Consider the following 24,433-nt stretch of genomic DNA (forward strand, 5'->3'; position numbering starts at 1 on the left):
AGAGGGCGTCGGTGATCTTGATAGCTCCTGCGTGGCCACGCAGGACTTGGTATGCAGATCTGGTGAATATGTCATCGGCTCCACCTTGGAAGCTACCTTTGAGACGAGACCTTCTTGTTCAGGGTCCGTTCGAACATCCGAATCTGGTTTCACTCCAGCTGACTGCTTGGAGATTGAACGCTTGATTTTATCGAAGCGAGGGTTCTCAGATTCTGTTATCGATACTCTTGTTCAGGCCAGAAAGCCTGTAACTAGAAAGATTTACCACAAAATTTGGAAAAAATATATCTGTTGGTGTGAATCTAAAGGATTCCCTTGGGACAAGGTTAAGATTCCTAGGATTCTATCCTTCCTTCAAGAAGGATTGGAAAAGGGTTTATCTGCAAGTTCCCTGAAGGGACAGATTTCTGCCTTGTCGGTGTTACTTCACAAAAAACTGGCTGCTGTGCCAGATGTTCAAGCCTTTGTTCAGGCTCTGGTTAGAATTAAGCCTGTTTACAAACCTTTGACTCCCCCTTGGAGTCTCAATTTAGTTCTTTCAGTTCTTCAGGGGGTTCCGTTTGAACCCTTGCATTCCGTTGATATTAAGTTATTATCTTGGAAAGTTTTGTTTTTAGTTGCAATTTCTTCTGCCAGAAGAGTTTCAGAATTATCTGCTCTGCAGTGTTCTCCTCCTTATCTGGTGTTTCATGCAGATAAGGTGGTTTTACGTACTAAACCTGGTTTTCTTCCAAAAGTTGTTTCTAACAAAAACATTAACCAGGAGATTATCGTACCTTCTCTGTGTCCGAAACCAGTTTCAAAGAAGGAACGTCTGTTGCACAATTTGGATGTTGTTCGCGCTCTAAAATTCTATTTAGATGCTACAAAGGATTTTAGACAAACATCTTCCTTGTTTGTTGTTTATTCCGGTAAAAGGAGAGGTCAAAAAGCAACTTCTACCTCTCTCTCTTTTTGGATTAAAAGCATCATCAGATTGGCTTACGAGACTGCCGGACGGCAGCCTCCCGAAAGAATCACAGCTCATTCCACTAGGGCTGTGGCTTCCACATGGGCCTTCAAGAACGAGGCTTCTGTTGATCAGATATGTAGGGCAGCGACTTGGTCTTCACTGCACACTTTTACCAAATTTTACAAGTTTGATACTTTTGCTTCTTCTGAGGCTATTTTTGGGAGAAAGGTTTTGCAAGCCGTGGTGCCTTCCATTTAGGTGACCTGATTTGCTCCCTCCCTTCATCCGTGTCCTAAAGCTTTGGTATTGGTTCCCACAAGTAAGGATGACGCCGTGGACCGGACACACCTATGTTGGAGAAAACAGAATTTATGTTTACCTGATAAATTACTTTCTCCAACGGTGTGTCCGGTCCACGGCCCGCCCTGGTTTTTTTTTTTTAATCAGGTCTGATAATTTATTTTCTTTAACTACAGTCACCATGGTACCATATAGTTTCTCCTATGCAAATATTCCTCCTTAACGTCGGTCGAATGACTGGGGTAGGCGGAGCCTAGGAGGGATCATGTGACCAGCTTTGCTGGGCTCTTTGCCATTTCCTGTTGGGGAAGAGAATATCCCACAAGTAAGGATGACGCCGTGGACCGGACACACCGTTGGAGAAAGTAATTTATCAGGTAAACATAAATTCTGTTTTCCCTCCATGCCAGTGAGGTGTTTTTTTTTATCAGGCACTTAGATGAAATTACCTTAGAAGTCTTGGCGGTACAGTGAGGCCCTTAAAATCTTTTAGAAACACAATTTTTTCTTGAGAAATGTTTACGTTGCTATGTAGTGTTCTTTATGTGAAACAGAGACTCATACATTACATTACAAGGTCTAAAAAAATACTAAAGATTTTGAGTGATTTCTCTCAGAACCTGCAAGGTTTTGAATATCATGCCCTCAGTGAGAACTAAAATCAATGCACAATTTCAATCTACATTTAGCCACCTTTTAGCAAGCACTACCCAGGTCCTGAACCAAAAATGGGCCTGTGTTCTGTCAGAGTTTGCTACCATGTCGGAATTTGCTACTGCTCAGTGTGCATGCTCAGTATTACGTAATCGCACTCCACATATGTTAAAAAGGAATGTGTGGAATGCAATTATGTCATCAGCAGCATGTGCACAATGGAGCTAGCAAATTTCGACAAGGAAATTGTTCTGTTGGATTTTGCTGCGTCCAGGACATGCGCGCATGTGCAGTTCAATCACTTGTCACGGTGGTGACAAAAAAGGCTATGATGAAAGCGTGTCCTGCATATGTATTTTATTTTGATTATGTATTTAATAGCATCGCACTATAAAGTGTAATAATAATAATAGACAATGTTTAACAGAATGCAGCAAAAACACAAGAAATCTATAAGCTGGAAAAAAAAAGATAATTACTCCGCCCTCTATGGAACAGGTGCTTTCGGGTTCTTCCCAAACTGGGTATATCTCTGCGCAGCTCACCGTCAGTCGCCCTCCTTCATATTGGTGTGCACACTCTTCCTAAGCACCACGCATACATAAGCATATACCTTTTTATGTCCATAAAACATTTAATAGCTTGCGATTGGAAGAAAGAATCCCCGCCTAGTTGGTCTAGGGTTTGCTCTTATATGGCTTATCTTTACACCATGGAGAAAGATATTTTCTATAAACTTGGTAACTCTGACCTGTTTGAGCTAACTTGGGCTGACTGGAAAGACTCTTATGACACAGTCTGGAAACCTAATATACTGTCCTCCGACTAATTAGACACATGAGAACGATGGATAAAATCTAGGTCTAGTGTACCCGATACATGGTAGTACTTTAGATCCCCTACTACATGACAACCCTTCCCCCCATCTCTCCCTATCTCTCCCTCTATCCACTCCCTCTACTTTCTTACTAGAGTCTTTTGAGACCCTAGAGTCTCTTTCATGATAGGTAATTGGTATCATAATTATTATATGTTATATGCCGAGTCCTTGGTACCATTGTTTGTAGTATTTTGTAACCTCTAACTTTTGTATGATTATGCTGTAATGGGGGCAGATTGGGCCCCCTTGTTGATAACTCATTTATATGTATCTTTGTTGCAACATTAATGAAGCTCTTTGAAAATCTAAAAAAAAAAAAAGATAATTAGGACCTCAGGATAGGGAATAATTTACAGTATATAGCACAGCTATTAGTCACTGTCTGGGCTGTTCCACATGCAATCTGTAAGAAAGATGGAGAAATGGGTTGTCTGATTCTCCGTCATTAAGAAAAGGTTCCTTAATTTTCTTCTCTTCATACACAAGAAAACAACATTGTCTTTTCCATGGGGCTGATTATCACTGTGACAAGTGTAGATTCAACTGCTTATGTCAGTGGCCGTAGCAAAATCCAACAGAACAATTTCCTTGTCAAAATTTGCTACCTGCTTTGTGCAGATGCTGCTGATTACATAATCACAATCCACAAATTATTTTTTAACATATGTGTAGTGCGATTACGTAAAACTGAGCATGTGCACTTAGAGGTAGCAAATTCTGATGGGGTAGCAAAATCTGACAGAACACCGGTTCCTAAGCTTACATTCCTGGTTTTTAAATAAAGATACCAAGAGAACGAAAAAAAATTGCTCTATCTGAATCATGAAAGAAAAAAATAAATGAATTGGTTAGAGCATGACATTTTAAACAACTTTTCAATTTACACCAATGTTTAAAGCAATGTTATACATAGTTGCAAACACTGCTGCCATAGAATGCTAGAGACATGCACTCTCCTGTGCTCTTATCAGCCTACCTAGATTTACTCTTCAACAAAGGATACCAAGACAATGAAGAAAATGTTATAATAAAAGTATATTTGAAAGCTGTTTAAAATGACATGCCTTATCTGAATCATAAACTTTTTAGTTTAACTTTATTATCCCTTTAAGAATCCTGGTTGAGAGTGTAGCATGGCTAGAAGGAAGATTACTTTTTATCATCGCTAATAACCTCCATGAGTTTTTACAGATGCTTATCATTTGCTATTGCACTTTATTTATAAATCATATACATTTTCTGCAGGAATATTCACTGTCAAATAATCAAATAAAGCTTAGGACTGTACGGATGTAGACACCAATATAGATGAGATTGCAGCTCCTGGCATTTAACAGTGAACTGAGCATATGACCCGCTTTTGTAGCTAAATGTGATAGATTAAAAATATGTAATTAAAGGGACATGAAACAAAATATATATATTTTATGATTCAGATAGAGAATACAATTTTTAATAACATTCCAATTTACTTTTATTATCTAATTTGGTTCATTCTTCAGATATTCTTTGTTGAAGAAATGGCAATGCACATGTGTGAGCCAATAACATGAGGCATCTATGTGCAGCCACCAATCAGCATCTGATGAGCCTATTTAGATATGATTTTCAACAAAGGATATCAAGAGAATAAAGCAAATTAGATAATAGGAGTATACTGGAAAGTTGTTAACAATTGCATGCTCTTTCTAAATCATGAAAGAAAAAAAATGTAGGTTCAATGTCCCTTTAAATGTTCTGATCAACCAGTGTTTGCAAACAATGGGATCAATTTTGTTCCGTTAAAAAACGTATTGATTTTTTTTCTGCAGAATTTCAATGGGGATTTTGGATATGTTGATAAAGGCACCAAATCAGAGCTGACATTCTAAATATTTACCTAGGGTCAAGCAAGTTAGATTTAACTTACAGCACTTAAAAGCTTATGGTTTTTCCCTGAAACTTGGTAGAGGTGATGTGCTTTAATATGGGGTATGGTAAAGGAACGGAACAACAGTGCCATGGCCTTCAGTTTAAAAAAAAGTTTTCATGCACTTGTAAAATAGAATAAGAATTCATGTAAAGCTACAGTAAAATGCAAACCAAAAACACTTTACACCAACTAAATTGGTTAATGCTTTCTGGCTCTAAATTTGTCCAAATGGAATATGTGCAATGGCACCACTGTTAATAAAACTTAGTCTAATCTATATTTTTATAGTTAATTATAATTTCAAAACCAAATATGCATTTTTAATGCTCTGAGATTAGACTATAGTCATCTTCTTAATAAGAATCGCAAAGCAAACCAGTTTATGACTTCACCTTTGATCTTCTCTGGACTTTAACATTCCAAATGTCAGTTCCTTCACCTTTGCATTTTCTATGATATCTCTAATTCTCTGCCCAGATGTGACAAAAGACCTTTGTTAGGAAAGTGCATATATTGCTGCTTTTTATTTTCATCAGCCTCACATGGTAAGAACGGAATGACTTTCCCTGGGTATTGTGGTTTGGTATCGTCCTGTGCTTTATAAACCAAACACTTCATCACTGCTGACAAATAAAGAAAACATAATAATGAATTTTACAGAAAGTGAAACCTTATACTAAAAATTCCTTCTCCGTGAGCAAACCTTAAATGAACATCAGACTCTAAATATAATCCTGTAAAATACATATGAAAATAGGTGTTCAATACTGCTGGAGTATATACTGGGGTAGTTTTATTAAGCTGCATGTGCAGCTTTTTGGGCTATGTTGAGCAGGTTATTTAAGAAGCAGAAACTGCTTCTTTTTCCTCTACGCCACCTCACAATTGGCGAGTACAATCATCCCGACAATCGCTCATTCAGGGGGATTGACATTCTCTGCTCTAGCACAATTGATTGCAACGGAGCAGGGGGTAGCATTGCACAAAAACCCTCTTGTGCGATGTTAATTTACGCCGTGAGATATAACGTTGTACATGGTTATTTAAGGCAGACAGGTTCACTACTTGCGAACTTATCCGCCTTCAGGGATAGAAAATCTTCCCCACTGTGGGCCAGAATAAAAGTGGAGCGTTATTTAACACTCTGGCTCAAGAGTTAACTGTGCTTGAAGTAAGATGTTTGCACGTCGGGTTGCGCTCATATTGCAAGTTGATAGTAAACCGTTTTTGCTTCCACGCTAATCCGACAAGCGTAAAAAGCTAAACTCACAATAAGTGCGCTAAACCAAGATAAAAATAAAAAAAATATTCCAATGTTCTTCAAATAGCAGAATGTTATATTTATTCACAAATACATATATATATATATATATATATATATATATATATATATATAAAATAGTATTTTTGTACAATATATATCTATACCTATATGTATATACATGATTATATATAGGTATAGATATTTACAGATATATATGAATATCTATTTAGAAATATATATATATAGAATATATTTTGCTATTTGCAGTACATTGGAATGTGAAATATATACAGTACATACACAGTTAAACACTTTATTAAAAATTAATATTGCATAAATGTTTTTTTCATGTTTTCATCTTAACTGCATAGGTCTCCAATGCACCCCCACTATAATAAACATATTAACCACTAAACCGCCGCACTCCCCCCTCGCAAACATTAGTTAAATATTTTTAACCCCCTAATCTACCGTCCCTAACATCTCCGCCACCTACCTACATTTATTAACCCCTAATCTGCTGCCCCTATACTAAATCTATTAACCCCTAAACCTAAGTCTAACCCTAACACCCCCTAACTTAAATATAATTACAATAAATAAAAATAAAAATGAATAGTGTTACCTAAATAATTCCTATTTAAAATTAAATACTTACCTATAAAATAAACCCTAAGCTAGCTACAATATAACTAATAGTTACATTGTATCTAGCTTAGGGTTTATTTGTATTTTACAGGCAAGTTTGTATTTATTTTAACTAGGTAGAATAGTTATTAAATAGTTATTAACTATTTAATAACTACCTAGCTAAAATAAATACAAACGTACCTGTAAAATAAAACCTAACCTAAGTTACAATAACACCTAACCCTACAATTAAATAAATTAACTAAATTTAAAACAATTAAATAAATTAAATTAGCTAAAGTACAAAAACAAACAAACACTAAATTACAGAAAATAATAAACAAATTACAAGATATTTAAACTAATTACACCTAATCTAATAGCCCTATCAAAATAAAAAAAGCCCCCCCCCCCCAAAAAATAAAAAAAAACCCTAGCCTAAACTAAACTATCAATAGCCCTTAAAAGTTAATAACTATTTAATAAAAGGGCTGATTGGAAAAGCCAATAGAATGCGAGCTCAATCCTATTGGCTGATTGGATCAGCCAATAGGATTGAACTTCAATCCTATTGGCTGATTGCATCAGCAAATAGGATTTTTTCTACCTTAATTCCATTTGGCTGATAGAATTCTATCAACCAATCGGAATCTAAGGGACGCCATCTTGGATGACGTCACTTAAAGGAACCGTCATTCAGTAAGAAGACTTCGTTTGAAGAGGATGCTCCACGTCGGATGTCTTGAAGATGGACCCGCTCTGCGTCGGATGGATGAAGATAGAAGATGCCGTCTGGATGAAGACTTCTGCCCGTCTGGAGGACCACTTCGCTCAGCTTGGATGAAGACTTCTCCCAGTTTTGTTGAGGACTTCGGCCCGGTTGGATGAAGACTTCTGCTGCTTCCTTGAGGATGTATGTCCGGTCTTCAGAACAGTAAGTCGATCTTCAGGGGGTTAGTGTTAGGTTTTTTTAAGGGTGTATTGGGTGGGTTTTATGTTTTAGATTAGGGTTTGGGCCGCAAAAGTGCTAACTGCCCTTTTAAGGGCAATGCCCATCCAAATGCCCCTTTCAGGGCAATGGGGAGCTTAGGTTTTTTAGATAGTATTTTATTTGGGGGGTTGGTTGTGTGGGTGGTCGGTTTTACTGTTGGGGGGGTTGTTTGTATTTTTTTTTACAGGTAAAAGAACTGATTTATTTGGGGCAATGCCCCGCAAAAGGCCCTTTTAAGGGTTATTCATAGTTTAGTTTAGGCTAGGTTTTTTTTTTTTATTTTGGGGGGCTATTAGATTAGGTGTAATTAGTTTAAATATCTTGTAATTTGTTTATTATTTTCTGTAATTTAGTGGGTTTTTTTTTGTACTTTAGCTAATTTAATTTAATGTATTTAATTGATTTTAATTTAGTTAATTTATTTAATTGTAGGGTTAGGTTAGGTGTTATTGTAACTTAGGTTAGGTTTTATTTTACAGGTACTATCGTATTTATTTTAGCTAGGTAGACTCTTGAGTCTTGATAAAGGCCTAGGAAGGGCCGAAACGCGTAGACCTGCATTGGTAAGCCTCACTCTAATAGGATTAATATTTCATTGTTGTTCTACACATTGCTATTTTTTTCTCCCCTTAGGTTGATCTTCACCCAGCCCAGTAGCTTTTTGTGATTGGCAGCTACTAGGATCTTTGAGACATTGTCTCACACTATTTTTTCTATTTTTAGTTTATTTTTTCACTTTAGGTTTGTGTGTCACTTACACATCTTTTTGTATTGGATCACAGACATTTGGACACTGTTGTTTGGATCACATTAATATATATATATATATTTTTTTTTGGATCACACAGCATTTAATTAACTTTTTGGATCACATTGTGTTTATTTGCTTTATCTGCATCAGTTATCTATCACGGAGATAGCACCACTCCTTGCACAAATTGGATTTTTTCTTTGAATTTTTTCTTTGCATTTTTTTCTTTGCATCTTTTGGATTTTTTGACATTTATTTGACATTTGGACATTTAAGTACATCAATGTATTTTTCTATGTTTTAGTGTATTTTCCTATTTGTATGTTATTTAGGATCTGCAATTTATTTTTTATCACTTCATCACATCGCTTTAGCTTGTATATTGTGCTTTTCTGATACAGAATTACCATCAGCACCTCATTCTCCCTGCAGGAGAATTCTATAGAGACAGTCTGCCTACCATTTGTTCTTATTTGTTTTTACCCGCATATTCTATTGCTATTTTATTGTAATTTTAGCTGTCTATTCTAAGTGCACCATTTTATCAATTGTACCTTTACATGGATCCATGTTATTCTAATTATTAACCTGCACTGAGTAAATGTTATAATTTTGTATTTAATTTTTAATTTTACTTGTTGTAATAAATACCTATTTTACCCTAGCCTCCGTTAGGTTTGGCGCCTGGGTTCTTATCTGTTTCCACGGTGATAGCTAGGGATCACCACCCCCGGGTATTTTCGGCGCTGTAGTAGAACACACTTAAAATAAATACAAACTTGCCTGTAAAATAAAAATAAACCCTAAGCTATAACTATTAGTTATATTGTAGCTAGCTTAGGATTTATTTTATAGGTAAGTATTTAGTTTTAAATTATTATTTAGGTAATAATATTCATTTTTATTTAGATTTATTGTAATTATATTTAAGTTAGGGGTTGTTAGGGTTAGGGTTAGACTTAGGTTTAGGGGTTAATAAATTTAATATAGTGGCGGCGACGTTGGGGACGGCAGATTAGGGGTTAATATGTTTATTATAGTTGCGGCGATGTCTGGAGCGGCAGATTAGGGGTTAATATTTTTATTATAGTGTTTGCGATGCGGGAGCGCCTCGGTTAAGGGGTTAATAGGTCGTTTATGGGTGTTAGTGTACTTTCTAGCACTTTAGTTATGAGTTTTATGTTACTGCGTTGTACCATAAAACTCTTAACTACTAACTTTTAAATGCGTTGGGGATCTTGGAGGTAGAGGGTGTACTGCTCACTTTTTGGCCTCCCAGGACAGACTCGTAATATCAGCGCTATGGAAGTCCCATAGAAAAAAGACTTTACGAAGTTTACGTAAGTCGTTTTGCGGTAAGGCCAAAGAAGTGTGCGGTGCCCCTATACCTGCAAGACTTGTAATAGCAGCGGGCATAAAAAAGCAGCGTTAGGACCTCTTAACGCTGCTTTTTTACCTTAACGCACAACTCGTAATCTAGCCACATATTTCCTTTTAATTATATTGCAGTTTACCAGATGACTATACATGCTGCACAGTGATTGTTTTTATTAGTGCAGGGCCTTATTTGCACCCGGCTTGTGTAAAGAAGATAAGCTAAACCTACATAAGGGTTTTCAGTTTATTTAATTTAAATATATGTAAGTAAAGAGCTGCTTGTTCTTTCATAAAACTATGTATGGAATTATTTATACAGCATATGGTAAGGTCCCAGGGCTACGATGCATCTCCCTAGCTTCTAAGATTGCATATGTACATATCAGATCCTGACTGTATATGGGCTTGTGGCATCAGCGCAATCCAAAAGCAGTAACAAATAGCTTGCTATGTAATTGCACTTGTAAATGTTGTTTATCTTTTATTTTGAGTCATAGCATTTCTAAAATGTGCTCACAGCCCTCAAGTAAAAAAATTCCAATGTGGTCACCCATTTGAAGTGTTGACAACCCCTGTACTATGTCTTTATGAGAACATATTTCATTGGTGTCTTCTATTTGACAGCATTTTTTTTTTCTCTAATAAACTATTTTTAGCTTTAGGGATTCCCTAGGATTTTAAGATATTTCTATTCAAATACATTATTGTTCTGTGAGTCAGAGTGAAGCTGCAGTATCATTTGTCACACCCTCTTAGAGGTCTTAAGTTTTCCATGATATTGTGAGTTATATTTGTAATGGACGTTGACTTTATATATATATATATATATATATATATATATATATATATATATAGATAGATAGATAGATAGATAGATAGATAGATTATTTACAAATTAAGAGCGCTAAATGCTAAAAAGTAAAATAGAAAATCAAAATTAACCACTTTACAAAGGGATTGACTTATAAGATGCTATCTTTTAATGGGGAATTGCTATTGGAATATAAATAGAGAGCGCAAAACATCTAAATGTCACATTTTATTATAAAACAATTAAAAAAAATGTCACACACTGTGAAAATACACTCAGCTTAAATAAATGACTAACCTGGCCAGACAAGCAGTTTGTTTTGTCTCCCCACTTACAGGCTTTTTTTATCTTTATCGTTATTGATATATGTTTTATTTAAGCTCAGTGATTTGACATATTGCTTTTATATTGTACTCAATATAATAGCTAGTAAGTGTGGACTTCAAATGCGGGTATACAGTGGGGTAAAAAAGTATTTAGTCAGCCACCAATTGTGCAAGTTCTCCCACTTAAGAAGGTGAGAGAGGCCTGTAATTTTCATCATAGGTATACCTCAACTAAGAGAGACAAAATGTGGAAACAAAGCCAGACAATCACATTGTCTGATTTGGAAATAATTTATTTGCAAATTATGGTGGAAAATAAGTATTTGGTCAATATCAAAAGTTCATCTCAATACTTTGTTATATATCCTTTGTTCACAATGACAGAGGTCAAACGTTTTCTGTAAGTCTTCACAAGGTTGTCACACACTGTTGCTGGTATGTTGGCCCATTCCTGCATGCAGATCTCCTCTAGAGCAGTGATGTTTTGGGGCTGTCGCTGGGCAACACAGACTTTCAACTCCCTCCAAAGGTTTTCTATGGGGTTGAGATCTGGAGACTGGCTAGGCCACTCCAGGACCTTGAAATGCTTCTTACGAAGCCACTCCTTCATTGCCCGGGCAGTGTGTTTGGGATCATTGTCATGCTGAAAGACCCAGCCACGTTTCATCTTCAATGCCCTTGCTGATGGAAAGAGGTTTGCACTCAAAATCTCACGATACATGGCCCCATTCATTCTTTCATGTACACGGATCAGTCGTCCTGTTCCCTTTGCAGAGAAACAGCCCCAAAGCATGATGTTGCCACCTCCATGCTTCACAGTAGGTATGGTGTTCTTTGGTTGCAACTCAGCATTCTCTCTCCTCCAAACACGACGAGTTGTGTTTCTACCAAACAGTTCTACTTTGGTTTCATCTGACCATATGACATTCTCCCAATCCGCTTCTGGATCACCCAGAGGAGCCTCTTAAAGAAGAATATACAGGTCTGTGAGACCCAGAAATCGTGCTTGTTTGTAGGTGACCAAATACTTATTTTCCACCATAATATGCAAATAAATTCTTTCCAAATCAGACAATGTGATTGTCTGGATTTGTTTCCACATTTTGTCTCTCGTAGTTGAGGTGTACCTATGATGAAAATTACAGGCCTCTCTCATCTTCTTAAGTGGGAGAACTTGCACAATTGGTGGCTGACTAAATACTTTTTATCCCCACTGTATGTTATATCAAATAGTGAATACAAAGAATTAAACAATTATAGTATGCAAAGAAATATAAATGATATATAAAACAATAAAGTATGAGTAAGAGAATGAGTTTATGCTTAACAATACTGTATCACAATAAAATATTACAATAAAACAATGATAAGGACTAGGATCTTCTACACATAAAATATGAGACTATTGCAGCAGCCTATAATGGACCAAGTGGTATAAAATATCTACAATATATATATAAAATATCTAAAAATATATGATATCTAAAAAATAGGAAATAAATATATAAAAACAATAAGGAGAGATGGAATGTAAGTCAGAAAAATAGGGAAAAAAAGTGTCCAAGTGCTGTTTGTCCATTTTAGTTTCCAAAAATATAAGGAACAGGGTCAGTGATAAAAATAAATTGATCTTCCAATGGTTGTGCACATACATAGGAAGGTGTCCTTTAAGTGATGGGAGTGTTATAACAAATGTGATCAAATGGTGATATAAAGTACCTTAACACAGCTGGGTGAATAGTGTTAAAGTATCCTGTGTGTCAGCCAATATTGCTGTGTGATCACACAGGCATCCGTTCCTGGATCTTGTGATGAGTCTCTTAATAAGAGAGTGCAGTCACTTAATGGCTTCATTGGAAGCCTGTTTCCAGAGTATTGCTGAATATTGCAAAGGTTCTATAGTTCTACATTTAATTTCTTTCACCTGGCAAACTAGATAAATTAGATAAATACAGTAGGCTGAAAATATATATTGTTCTTATAAGTGAAATATTTTGGGCAAGATTGCAATGCCCGCAGGATAGCACACGTATTACAAGTTGAAAGTAAAAAGTTAGCGTGCAAGCAAAACCCGATGTGCGCTTACTGTAGGACAGATATCACGGCCATGTTAACTTTTTCTCCCCATAGCTCAGGCGCTAACCCAACACTGCAGTCAACCTACAGCACAAACCCAAAGTAAGTAATAAATACTTTGCATTCCTATGTTCTTCATGTAGGGTAAACTTTTCTTTTTATTTATAAATATATATATATGTGTGTGTGTGTGTGTGTTTTTTTCTAAAATATATATCTATACAATATATATATATATATGCATGTGTATATATATCTATCTATCTATATATATATATATATATATATATATATATATATACACACAGTAAAATTTGACATTTAACAGACCAGCAGTTAACCCCAGACAAGCCTGGGTGCAAGGCCTGTGACTCTAGAGACAACAAAGCTTCCTGAGATTGCTATAGCACCCAGGGCTGAGCATGTTGCAGGGTCATAGGATGTGTACCCAGTCCAGTCTGAGAGTGCAGTCCCCTTCCGTGTTTTGTATATGTCTAGGATGATTACTTAAGTCTGTGAACCCTGACTTGTTCCCAGTTTGTTTGATTAAGAGCTTGCATTTTTATGGCTGTATGAGGGACCCAGGTTTTGGAAGAGACCTTGACGTGGTACCTGTGCTTGTTCCATTTGGCCAGATGCTGTAACTAACTTTTCTAGTTTTGCTTGTAATCTTAGCTAAGAGCTTGTAAGCGAGTGCTGGACTTTCTCTGTGTGTTGTATTAATTTAATTGTGTAATTTTCCCTATGCCCTATTGGCTTTGCACCCAGGCTTGTCTGGGGTTAACTGCCTGTGACTCTGGAGACAGCACAGCTTCCTGAGAGTGCTATAGCATGTTGTAGGGTCATGGGTTGTGTACCTAGTCCAGTCTGAGAGTGCAGTCCCCTTCCGTGTTTTTTGTGTGTGTATATTTATATATATATATACATAATACACATTTAGCCATGTATATGTATTTATGTATCTATATATAGCCCTATTTAGCTCTAACCTTTTATGTCGAGGACTTCAGTTGCGCTAACACTACGACTTTATTTTTATTTCATTATCATTTATTTTTGTTATCTTAGATAAATCACCCCCTTGTGTCTAGTGGTTTTTGGACTACTTTGCTTACCAGTAGCTGAATATGAAGCCATACATTTTTCTTTTGGGATTTCAGATTCAATTTAAAAAAAAGTTTCCAATTTACTTCTGTTTTCAAATTTGCTTTGTTCGTTCAGTTTTCTATATTGATTAAATACCTAGGTACTTGTCTCTCTACATGGCAGGAAATAGTGCTGCCATCTAGTGCTCCTGGAATTGGATAACATTCTTTCAAAACTGCTGCCTTATAGTGCTCCAGACTTGTGTATGCTCCTGAGCTTATGTCCATGCTTTTCAACAAAAGATACCAAAGGATGAAAAAAATTGGTAATAGAAGTAAATTAGAAAGTTGATTAAATTGCAAACTCTATCTGAATCATGAAAGAAAAATGTTGTGTTGCGTGTCCCTTTAAGCATCATTACCAGAGGCATCTGTATAATCCACTGGGCATAGGCAGAGACCCCACCTCCTCAGTCCCCAGGCCTTGATATATTTTATATGGAAAGGTTTAGTTTTGAGGAATACTCATAATAATAACTGCTAAAGAAGCAACATACCAATGTATATATTTGCAATTAATTTCCCCTTTATTAGTGTGGCACTGTTTTTATGCCGCCAGTAGCCGGTGTAGCTACCATCTAGTAGGGTAATACGCATGATGCATGCACTTTATTCTTGTTTGTGTGTGCGGATAAACTTATGTTTCAAGTCCCTCGCATTCACTGTGCATGGGGGTAAAGCTTAAAAGGACATGAAACACAACTTTCATGATTCAGTTGAACGTGCAATTTGAAACAACTTTCCAATTTACTTCTATTATCTAATTGTATCTTTGTTCTTTTGGTATCTCTTGTAAAGAAAACATAACTAGGTAGCCTCATGAGCAGCAATGCACTACTGTTAGTTGGCTGCTGATTTGTAGCTGAACACATATGCCTCTTGTCATTGGCTCGCCAGATGTGTTCAGCTAGCTAGCTAGTAGTACATTGCTGATCCCTCAACAAAGCCTACCAAGAGAATAAAACAAATAGAAGTATATTGGAAAGTTGTTTAACATTTTATGATCTGTTTGAATTGTGAAAGAATTTATTTCTTGAATTGTGAAAGAAAAAAATGTGTTTCTTGGCCTTTTAAGTGAGAAAAAGTGAAAGAAGAAAGTTATACATCAGATGCAAAGTTTTGTGGGGGCCTCTCTTTTACTTTCTGCAGCAACTTCTCATGTCCTGGAACAAGGTGCAGCAACTCCATGGGCCCATATAATTCTTCAAAATAATGAGGCTGAATTTCTGTTCTTAATGAATCAGTTGTCTCCAAGTATATTACTATTATGTCCCAATCAAATTTGTACAATTTGACTAATAATCCTGAATTTGGAGGTATGTTCTGAGGTCCCCCTTTCTTCTGTTTATCTCCCAGCTTCCCTACTGGAAATGTGAGATGGCCTTAAACCTTCCCTTCATGATATCCCCACACAAAATCAGCCAGCCTCTGCCCTGAGACATTAGATTCTGTTTATATATAATTTGTAATGAAATGTTGTGGAGTATGATATCTATAACCTATATGAGAACTAGCCAGTAAAGCTTGTAAGGAAGTCAGAAGTCCAATGTACCTGGCCCAACCCAGATACCACTGAGGTAGTCTATTGGCTTAGAAGTAGGAGACAACTGTGGCAGCGATATTTCTATAAGGATGGCAAGACATAGTTTATTGGCATTTGCCGTGCCATCTGTACCCAGTGCAATCACAAATAGTGATCAATCATAGTCCATACTAAGAATGGTCTGTGCCAGCTGTCAAGTAGAGTCATTCTTAAGGTACTCTAAATACATTTCTGTTACAGCCACACTGTTTTCTGTGAGTCTTACAATAGCACTTAGGAATATTAGTGGTGTGTTTGTATATATATATATTCTTTTCTTCTTTTTTTAATTATAAAGCTGAAAAGGAAAAACAGTTTGCAGAGTATTTTGTGTTTACTTCAGGGATTTTAAAGAGCTAAATTGAAGCATAAGGATTAAACAATATTAGGTTGATATGTAACATTTTTCAGTAGTTTGTTTACATCCAGTATTTTAGCCCCTTGTACCAGCTTCCAGTTACTGGGGGAACTTCAAGTTAGATATAGAATTAGCAGATGTTACTGTGACCAGCGATCAGCAAACGTGAATTACAAAAGAATTACATTTACATACACATATTATGTATGGCTTTTTTGTGTGTGCGTGTGTGTATGGTGAGTATTATGTATGTGTGTGTATGCATGTATCTATACAAATATATATATTAATTAGAATATATCATGCACTTCCTAAAGCCATTGTGTAAATAGTTTTTCATACTGCAGTATGTCAGTGGTGCCAGCAACACTTTTAGGAAAACAACGTATGTTTACAATAACCAAATTCCCATGGGATGGCTGCTCATGAGCAATCCTGTTTGCATCATATCTGAGGCTGTTATTACTGCTGCTGGGCAGAACTTGCCCCATGAGGAAAGGCTTGTTCTATTTTATAAATCAATAACAGTAGTTGCGTAAGTAACTCTTCTGTGTGTATATATACAGTGTATAAAAATTAAACTGTTGTGGTTTAGATAGACGTTCCTGTTTATTTTGTTTATCAGATTGAATCCTTTATTGAAAAGCATACCTTGGTAAGCTCAGGCGAAGCAATGTATTACTTGGAGCAAACAGCTAGGTCCCAGTAGTGCGTTGGTTCTCTGCAGCTGCCTTTAACCATGTGTTTAACCCATTCGCAAAAGCTGTATTTCATTAAATGTAAATCTTGTGATTATTTAATTCAGTTATATTATATAGGTTTATATATAATATATTCTGTACCATGCTAAATGTTTTGCACTCGCTATATCAAACTCGAGCCACAAAGGTGATTGATCCATCAAAGTGTAAAAATGCTAATTCACCGAATTTCCATTTAAAATGACTAAAACGTGGTTTTTATTACAAAAAAATGAGGAGAGATTGCATAGTGTTTCAGTGTTTATGAACACCTCTATCTAATGTTACAAACAGTGAGGACAGTATTTAAAAAGGTTGTATAGTTCTATGGGATAGTAAAGTCAAAATGAAAGGTATATTAACTGGATAGAGTGAAATTTTAACCAACTTTCCAATTTACTTCTATTATGAATTTAGCTTAGTTTTCTTGGTATTTTTTGTTAAAGAGTAATCCTAGCTGATCTCAGGAGCATGCACGAGTCTATAGTCATCTGACAGCTGTGTTTGCAATATTGTTTATTGCAGTGTTATATAATGTTGCAAAAACTGCTGTTATAGATGTGCACACTCTTAAGCTCCTATCTGATTTACTCTTCAACAAAGGATACAAAGAGAACAACGTAAATTGGCAATTTGTTTAAAATCGCATGCTGTATCTGAATAACGAATGCTTAATTTTGACCTTACTGTCCCTTTAATGCTGAGGAGCATGAGAGGCTTTTCCCCTTTAAATGATATACTTTTTCTTAGACAATTTTAAGGTTCTAGCTATTGCTGACTTACATTGATTGTACTTTGAAATAAATTTCAGTGGTGTACACAGCAAACAATCAATAGCTCAATTGACTCTAATAAATAGAGCATTTTTGTAGTGTAAATTGTTTTTTTATTATGCCTCTTATTTCTGTGTGTTAAAATCTATGTGTCTGCTACACCTGGCTTGGCTATCCTTTGACCAGCAGGTACAGTCCTGCCCTCATCAACTGGCTTGTCCCTGTGTGTGTTTATATGTTTGGTTTGTATCACTTCTCTAGGTAAGGGAATGCTCATTTATAGTCTTTCTATAGATAATATACTATTACCCTGGTTAATTTAATGTGTAAAAAACTAATATATAACACACACCCAAAAGCACAGCATCTCCTGTGTAGTGCACGCTAATAGAGGGATTCTGCCCACCCTTCAATATATATCCACAAACTTATTTTTGTTTTTTTAAATCCACAAACAGCACCGGTAAAAGATTAAAAGGACCTTTATTACCAGTACATCTGGGTCACATACAATGCAATGTTTGGGGCACCTAGCCCTTAATCATGCATGTTGCATATGTAACAGATGAACTGGTAAAAAAGGTCCTTTTAATATTTTACTGGTGCTGCTGTTTGTGGATTTAAAAAAACAAAAATAAGTTATCCATGTAAACTATTAAATTTAACTAATCGATATGGTAAATCAGAGAAAGTATGTAACCCATAGGTTAGAACTAGGTCCTTTGGGTGTTAAATTAAGGTTATAGGAGTCAGGCATTTCCACTCTTAATGACAGCAGCTAGCATGATAATGGTCACTGCAATAATATACATTTATAGAAGATGTCACGTAATTCATGTACATAGGCAGACGGCATCCCCTAAGAGGTCTATGTGAGTGCATGCATCTTATGGGGATAAAGCGAACACTTTACGAGAAGTGGTATTTTACCCACCAGTACTGAATTGTTGCAGTTTGAGGAGCTTGTTAAGTGGCAGGCGCAACCCTAGTTCATGCACTCACATTACTATTCTGACAGGCTAATACAATGGGGTAAAATGTACCAAAATTTATGTATCCAATAAAATGATAATTGAATCCATTTCTGCATAAATATAACTCTTGTAACTGGATTGATAGGGAGGAATTGAAGAAAGTGGGAGGACAACAACCAATGACAGACGAACTAAGGGGAGGAGGGAGTTTACACATCTATACAGGCAACCAATGAGATTGTGAGGGGGCTTATATAGCTCCACAGGTGAATTCAGAATATTGAGTCTATGAATAAGGCAAATCAGCCGAAACGCGTCAGACTGGCCTGTTTGTGACATGAACAGCTGTTTTAAGCACTTGTTACTGCATGTTTGCATCAAGTTTTAATTATATCCAACAAATATGAACGTTTTATAAACAGCAGCATCCTGCATTTTTTATTAAATTGTGGCCCTACATTTAACAAGGACTGGTTCCCCTGTATTGTAGTGATAATGTTGAATTATTTGACTTTTAGTCTAACTCTGACCATTTCATCTTTTCACAGGTGTGGAGAATCTCTATGAGAGGGCAATCCACATCCGCAAAATTCTCCTGACATTGCCCAGGACCGTCCTCATAGTAATGAGATACCTATTTGCATTCCTCAATCAGTAAGTTCATTTTCAGCTTCTGTTTTACTGTTATTTCTGTTGAAATTTAAAGGGTTTGCTACACATTCACATAATATCAGTTTTCTCAGAGTTATGTATTAAAGACTTTCTCTCTCTCTTTTTGCGTGACACCAATCGTGACAACATATTTAGGTATTGTCATTGTGGATATACTGTAAGAAATTGTGCTTTACCTTAGTTATAATCACCTATACAGTTTAGGAATTGTAGTGCATAGTGCTCCCTTCCTATACCCCAGTCCTATGAATAGAATATAGCTGTCTAGTCTCATCCCCCTTTTTTGTAGCACATTTGTGTTATCGTGAAATTGTAGAGTTTGTGGCTGTCAGCTGCTATAAATTCTGCTGCAGCTGAGTAGACTAGATAAGTATAAACAAAACTGGTGTCTCTCAAAGGTTATGTCAGATACCGAGAGGCAAATAGTAAATCTTTTCTCTTTCCCACCTGCCTGGATTCGCTTACTGTTTCATTGAGATGTGTAATTTAATCCTCAAACAGCAGGTCAGTATACACATAAACTGTGGCCCTTCCTGATGGCAATAGGCATAGATAAGAGCAAATAACTCAAGGCACGCAAAATATGTATGGCTGATAAAAAGCCAAGCTGTGTGTTATTGAACCCTAAATAATTCAGAGTGTTAAAGGGATACGAAACCCAAATTTTTTCTTTCATGATTCAGATAAAGCATGCGATTTTAAGCAACTTTCTAATTTTCTCTTATTGACAATTTTTCTTCCTTCTCGTGGTATCTTTATTTGAAAAAGCTGGAATATAACCTTAGGATCCAGCCCATTTTTGGTTCAGCACCCTGGATAGAGCTTGCTGATTGGTGGCTACATGTAGCCATCAATCAGCAAGCGCTACCTAGGTGCTGAATCAAAAATGGCCCGTCTTCTAAGCTTACATTCCTTCTGTTCAAATAAAGATACTAAGATAACAAAGACAAATTGATAATAAGAGAAAATTAGAAAGTTGCTTACAATTGCATGCTCTATTTGAATCATGAGAGAGAGAGAATATTGGATGTCATATCTCTTTAAAGGGGCAGTCTACAATATAATTTTTATTGTTTTAAAAGATAGATCATTTATTGCCCATTCCCCAGTTTTGCATAACCAACACAGTTATATTAATATACTTTTTACCTCTGTGATTACCTTGTATCTAAGCATTTTCTGACAACCCCCTTATCATCAGACTTTTTATTTATTATCTGTTATCTATATGGCCCACATGAACTAGCAGTCTCCTGTTGTGAAAAGCAAATTCAAAAGCATGTGATAAGAGGCTGTCTATAGTGGCTTAGAAACAGGCAGAAATTTTGAGGTTTAAATGTTATAAAGTATATTTATATAACAATGTTGGTTGGTTGGTTATGCAAAGCTGGGGAATGGGTAGTAAAGGCGTTATCTATCTTTTTAAACAATAAAAATTTTAGTGTTGACTGTCCCTTTAAGTAACAGAACTCTGCAGAAATCTTGCATAATATCTTATCTTCCTCGCAGGAAAATTGTATGAAGTTTTGTAACAAAGTTAATTATATGACTTTGTCTCTATACAATTGCCCTAAAGTATTTCTACCATTTTCTTTTTCCTTGGTCTGGGGAAATCCTCAGAGCATATTTAGTATGTGAATGTTATTTTATTTTTTAGTGCAGAAATCATTTGAGGCCAGAGGACATAGCATGTTTATATATTCTGCTAACATTTTGTGAATGTAATATTCCCAGTGGCAGACTTCTATAAAATATTACCTGAATATGTATAATAAGACAAATGCTTTGTACATTATGCTGGGTTAATGCAGAAGGAGCCTGACCTCGTTTTTAGATCACAGAAGGAATTTGGCATAACATTCTACAAATAAACATGTTGTGTCATGCAGGAATGATTATCTGACTTATAAAATACTAGTTCAATATGTAGTCAGTCAGAATTGAATGCTTTTTATAAGAAACCCAAAGAGATTGGGCATAATGATGCCACTGGGCATCTGTTTTTTTAGTTATGTATTTCAAGACATACAGTGAAATCTTTACTTAAAAGACACTCAAGTCCAAATTAAACTTTCATGATTCAGATAGAGCATGCAAATTTAAACAACTTTCAAATTTACTTCCATTAACAAAATGTGCAGTTTTTTTATATTTACGCTTTTTGAGTTACCAGCTCCTACTGAGCATGTGCAAGAATTCACAGACTATACATATATGCATTTGTGATTGGCTGATGGCTGTCACATGATACAGGGGGAGTGGAAATAGATATAACTTTGAAATTTGTCAGAAAAAAATCTGTGACAAAAATCTGCGACTCATTTTAAGCTGGACAGATAGCTCAGCATGCTAATGCACTGTGGCTAAGCTCTGTAGCCCCCCAAGGGTTGCAGGTTCGATCCCCTGCGAGGTCTACTCTGCCTTTCATCCTTTCGAGGTCGATAAAATGAGCAGCGCCTTGAGACCCTTACAGGTGATTAGAAGCGCTTTTACAAGTACCCAATACATACATACATACAGTACATACATTTGAAGTTCAGACTTAGTTCTTTTGCATTGTTTTTTATACAAATATACTGTATTTACTGATCCTTTAAAAAACCTGAACTACAGTGATTTCTGTTTTTTTCATACAGCCTTTCTCAGTACAGTGATGAGAACATGATGGACCCCTACAACTTGGCGATCTGCTTTGGTCCAACTCTAATGCCTGTTCCAGACGTACAAGACCAGGTGTCTTGTCAGGCCCATGTGAATGAAATTGTTAAAACCATCATCATCCATCATGAGAATATTTTTCCAGATGCAAAGGAGTTGGAGGGTCCAGTTTATGAGAAATGCATGGCTGGGGATGACTATTGGTAGGTCCATATTTTGTTTTATTATTATTATTTTATGGTTTAGAAAGAATGAGCAATGCAAATCGCTCATCATATTCTTAGTAAGGAAAAGTCATTAAAGAGCTCTTTTAAAGGTTTATTAAAAACACAAACAAACCATTTATAACTGAAGAGTCCTTTTACGGAAAATAAGAAAGCTTTATATCTCTGTTGCATTATTACTGTTTTTAATGACTAATGTTTTAAAAATACAGTAAATCATTTACAGTAAATCCTATTCATAATGGTGCAAATATTCCTAGACTCATCATCAAAATCTTAGTGAGCTCCCGCACTGCGTGTTACTGGTGAATAGTCTGACTCTGATCTGTGAAATCATTTTTTGCATGGCATTTAAAGGGACATGAAACTCAAATTTTCACAAGCAATTTTTTTTTTTTATCAAAAACTGATTTTGTAGTCTTGGTATTTTTTGTCAATGAGCATATCTTGATAGGCTGAGGAGTATTCACACGTCTGAAGAACTAGATGGCAGCAGTATTGCAACAGTGTTTGTAATAATGTTATCCGCTGTTGCAAAAACTGCTGCCATCTAGTGCTCAAAAGTGTATGACATTGTTACAAATATTGATACAACATTGTTGCCATATAGTGCTATAGACATGTGCACATTCTGAGCGTTAAAGGGACATTAAACACTTAGAGATGGTGATCTTAAATTATAAATTGTATATAAAAAAAACAAAACTGCAGTATACTTTTTTTTATTTTGTCCCCTTTTCCTGTAATTCCATTCTGAAATTGTGAGCTTTTCACTTCCTGTTAGAAATGGAAGTGCAGAACACTGTTATATTCCACACAGCCATTGGCTGCACACTCTAGGGTCCTATATATAACTGTCTCTAATTGGCCACAGCAGAGAAGGTAACCTAAGTTACAACATGGCAGCTCCCAATGTTTTATAGACACTAAAACTTTACACTTATTTTGTCAATATTTAAAGACCCAATGAAACTTAAAAAAATACATCTACATGTTATTCTCAGACTAATCTTTTGTTTGAATAAATCACTCTATATAGCATTTATTTAGTGTTTAATGTCCCATTAAGGAAATCGATAAAAAAAAAAAAAAGAATACAAATTTAAACTGTTTCCAATATACTTCTATTATCAAATTTGCTCAGTTCTATTGGTAAACCTCAGGAGTGTGCATGTGTCTTCAGCATTCTGTGGCACTCTATCGCAGTAGTGTTTGCAACAATGTTATAATCATTGTTGCAAGTTAACATAGCTTTACTCTTCATCAAAGGATACAAAGAGTACAAACCAAATTTAATAATAAAAGTAAACTGCAAAGCTGATTAACACTGCATGCTCTATCTGAATCATGAAAGTTTAAGTTTGACTTTACTGTCCCTCCAAGCACCATCTAGATCACATTTTGCAGACCTCTTCAGTTATTATTAGAGATCAATGATATTTTAAAAAAGCTTATTTTGCCTTTCATGCCTAAAACTGAACATGTGTGTAATGTGTTTGACATTTGTGACGAATGACAAATACAATATAATAAATAACTATATAAAATCACAAACCAAAGTAACAAATTTCACTGACTGAGACACTTATTTGGAAGACTGCATTGCTTAAAGGTTAAAAATCAAATATAACATATTTGTCGTTGTATGTTATGTGATATCCTAGGGAAATAATGATTTTGGGAACATTGTGGCTAGTTGTATGTACATTATTTTGATGACACTCTTATGGCAATTGGCTGCTTTGCAATTGCATCTTGTTTTTGTTTGCAGTGATAGCCCATACAGTGAGCATGGCACATTAGACGAAATAGATCATGATGCTGGCACAGAGCCCCACACAAGTGAAGATGGTAAGTGCTTTATTTGCATTAATATTGCTACCATCTGTTTCTACAAATAGGAACATGGTACAGTTGTTTGCCCTTAGCAAAGCACCAGAAGGGTACAAACATCAAATGCAACACTTGATAAACAGACCATATGTACCATATTAGTGCCCCTTTTATGGTTGTGCAGTGGTAGAGCATTGGTCACTGAGGATTTGAGGAAACTTCCAATTGTAAATTGTTAAAAAACTGGTTGGTGTGAATTGACATTGGGACTTTTATTATACAACTAGGCTTAAAGACTGTGTACACGGGCCAAAATGTGTAAGGCCAGGTATGTTTGTAGCTGCCCAACTCTCTCGCCAACCTTCTGTTTCCCCCCCATCCACACGTATCCCCTCTTCCCCATCCCCCCTCCCTGCTGCTATCAACATTTAGTTTTTTTCTGTTGCGTCGTAGCCCCACCCGCTCCCGCCCCCCTCCAGCGAGGTGCCGCCCACCCGCCTCCCTCCTAACCCTCCCGGCGCTGGTCAGACACGTGCATTGTCTCTTGCGC

The 24,433-nt window shown here is 36.1% G+C and overlaps 1 protein-coding gene across 6 annotated transcripts in view; it reads left to right on the forward strand.

Moving 5' to 3' along the window:
- The window catches only part of SRGAP1 (SLIT-ROBO Rho GTPase activating protein 1), a 437,132-nt gene that overhangs the window by 357,861 nt on the left and 54,838 nt on the right, over positions 1–24,433 (forward strand). For all 6 annotated transcript variants that reach the window (XM_053716831.1, XM_053716835.1, XM_053716834.1 and 3 more), the window contains 3 exons: positions 19,045–19,150; positions 21,805–22,029; positions 23,822–23,901. In XM_053716831.1, the coding sequence (XP_053572806.1) occupies positions 19,045–19,150; positions 21,805–22,029; positions 23,822–23,901 (411 nt within the window). The remainder of the gene's footprint in view (positions 1–19,044; positions 19,151–21,804; positions 22,030–23,821; positions 23,902–24,433) is intronic.

This window comes from Bombina bombina, chromosome 6, assembly GCF_027579735.1.
Source record: "Bombina bombina isolate aBomBom1 chromosome 6, aBomBom1.pri, whole genome shotgun sequence".
In the NCBI taxonomy this organism is placed as follows: Eukaryota; Metazoa; Chordata; class Amphibia; order Anura; family Bombinatoridae; genus Bombina; species Bombina bombina.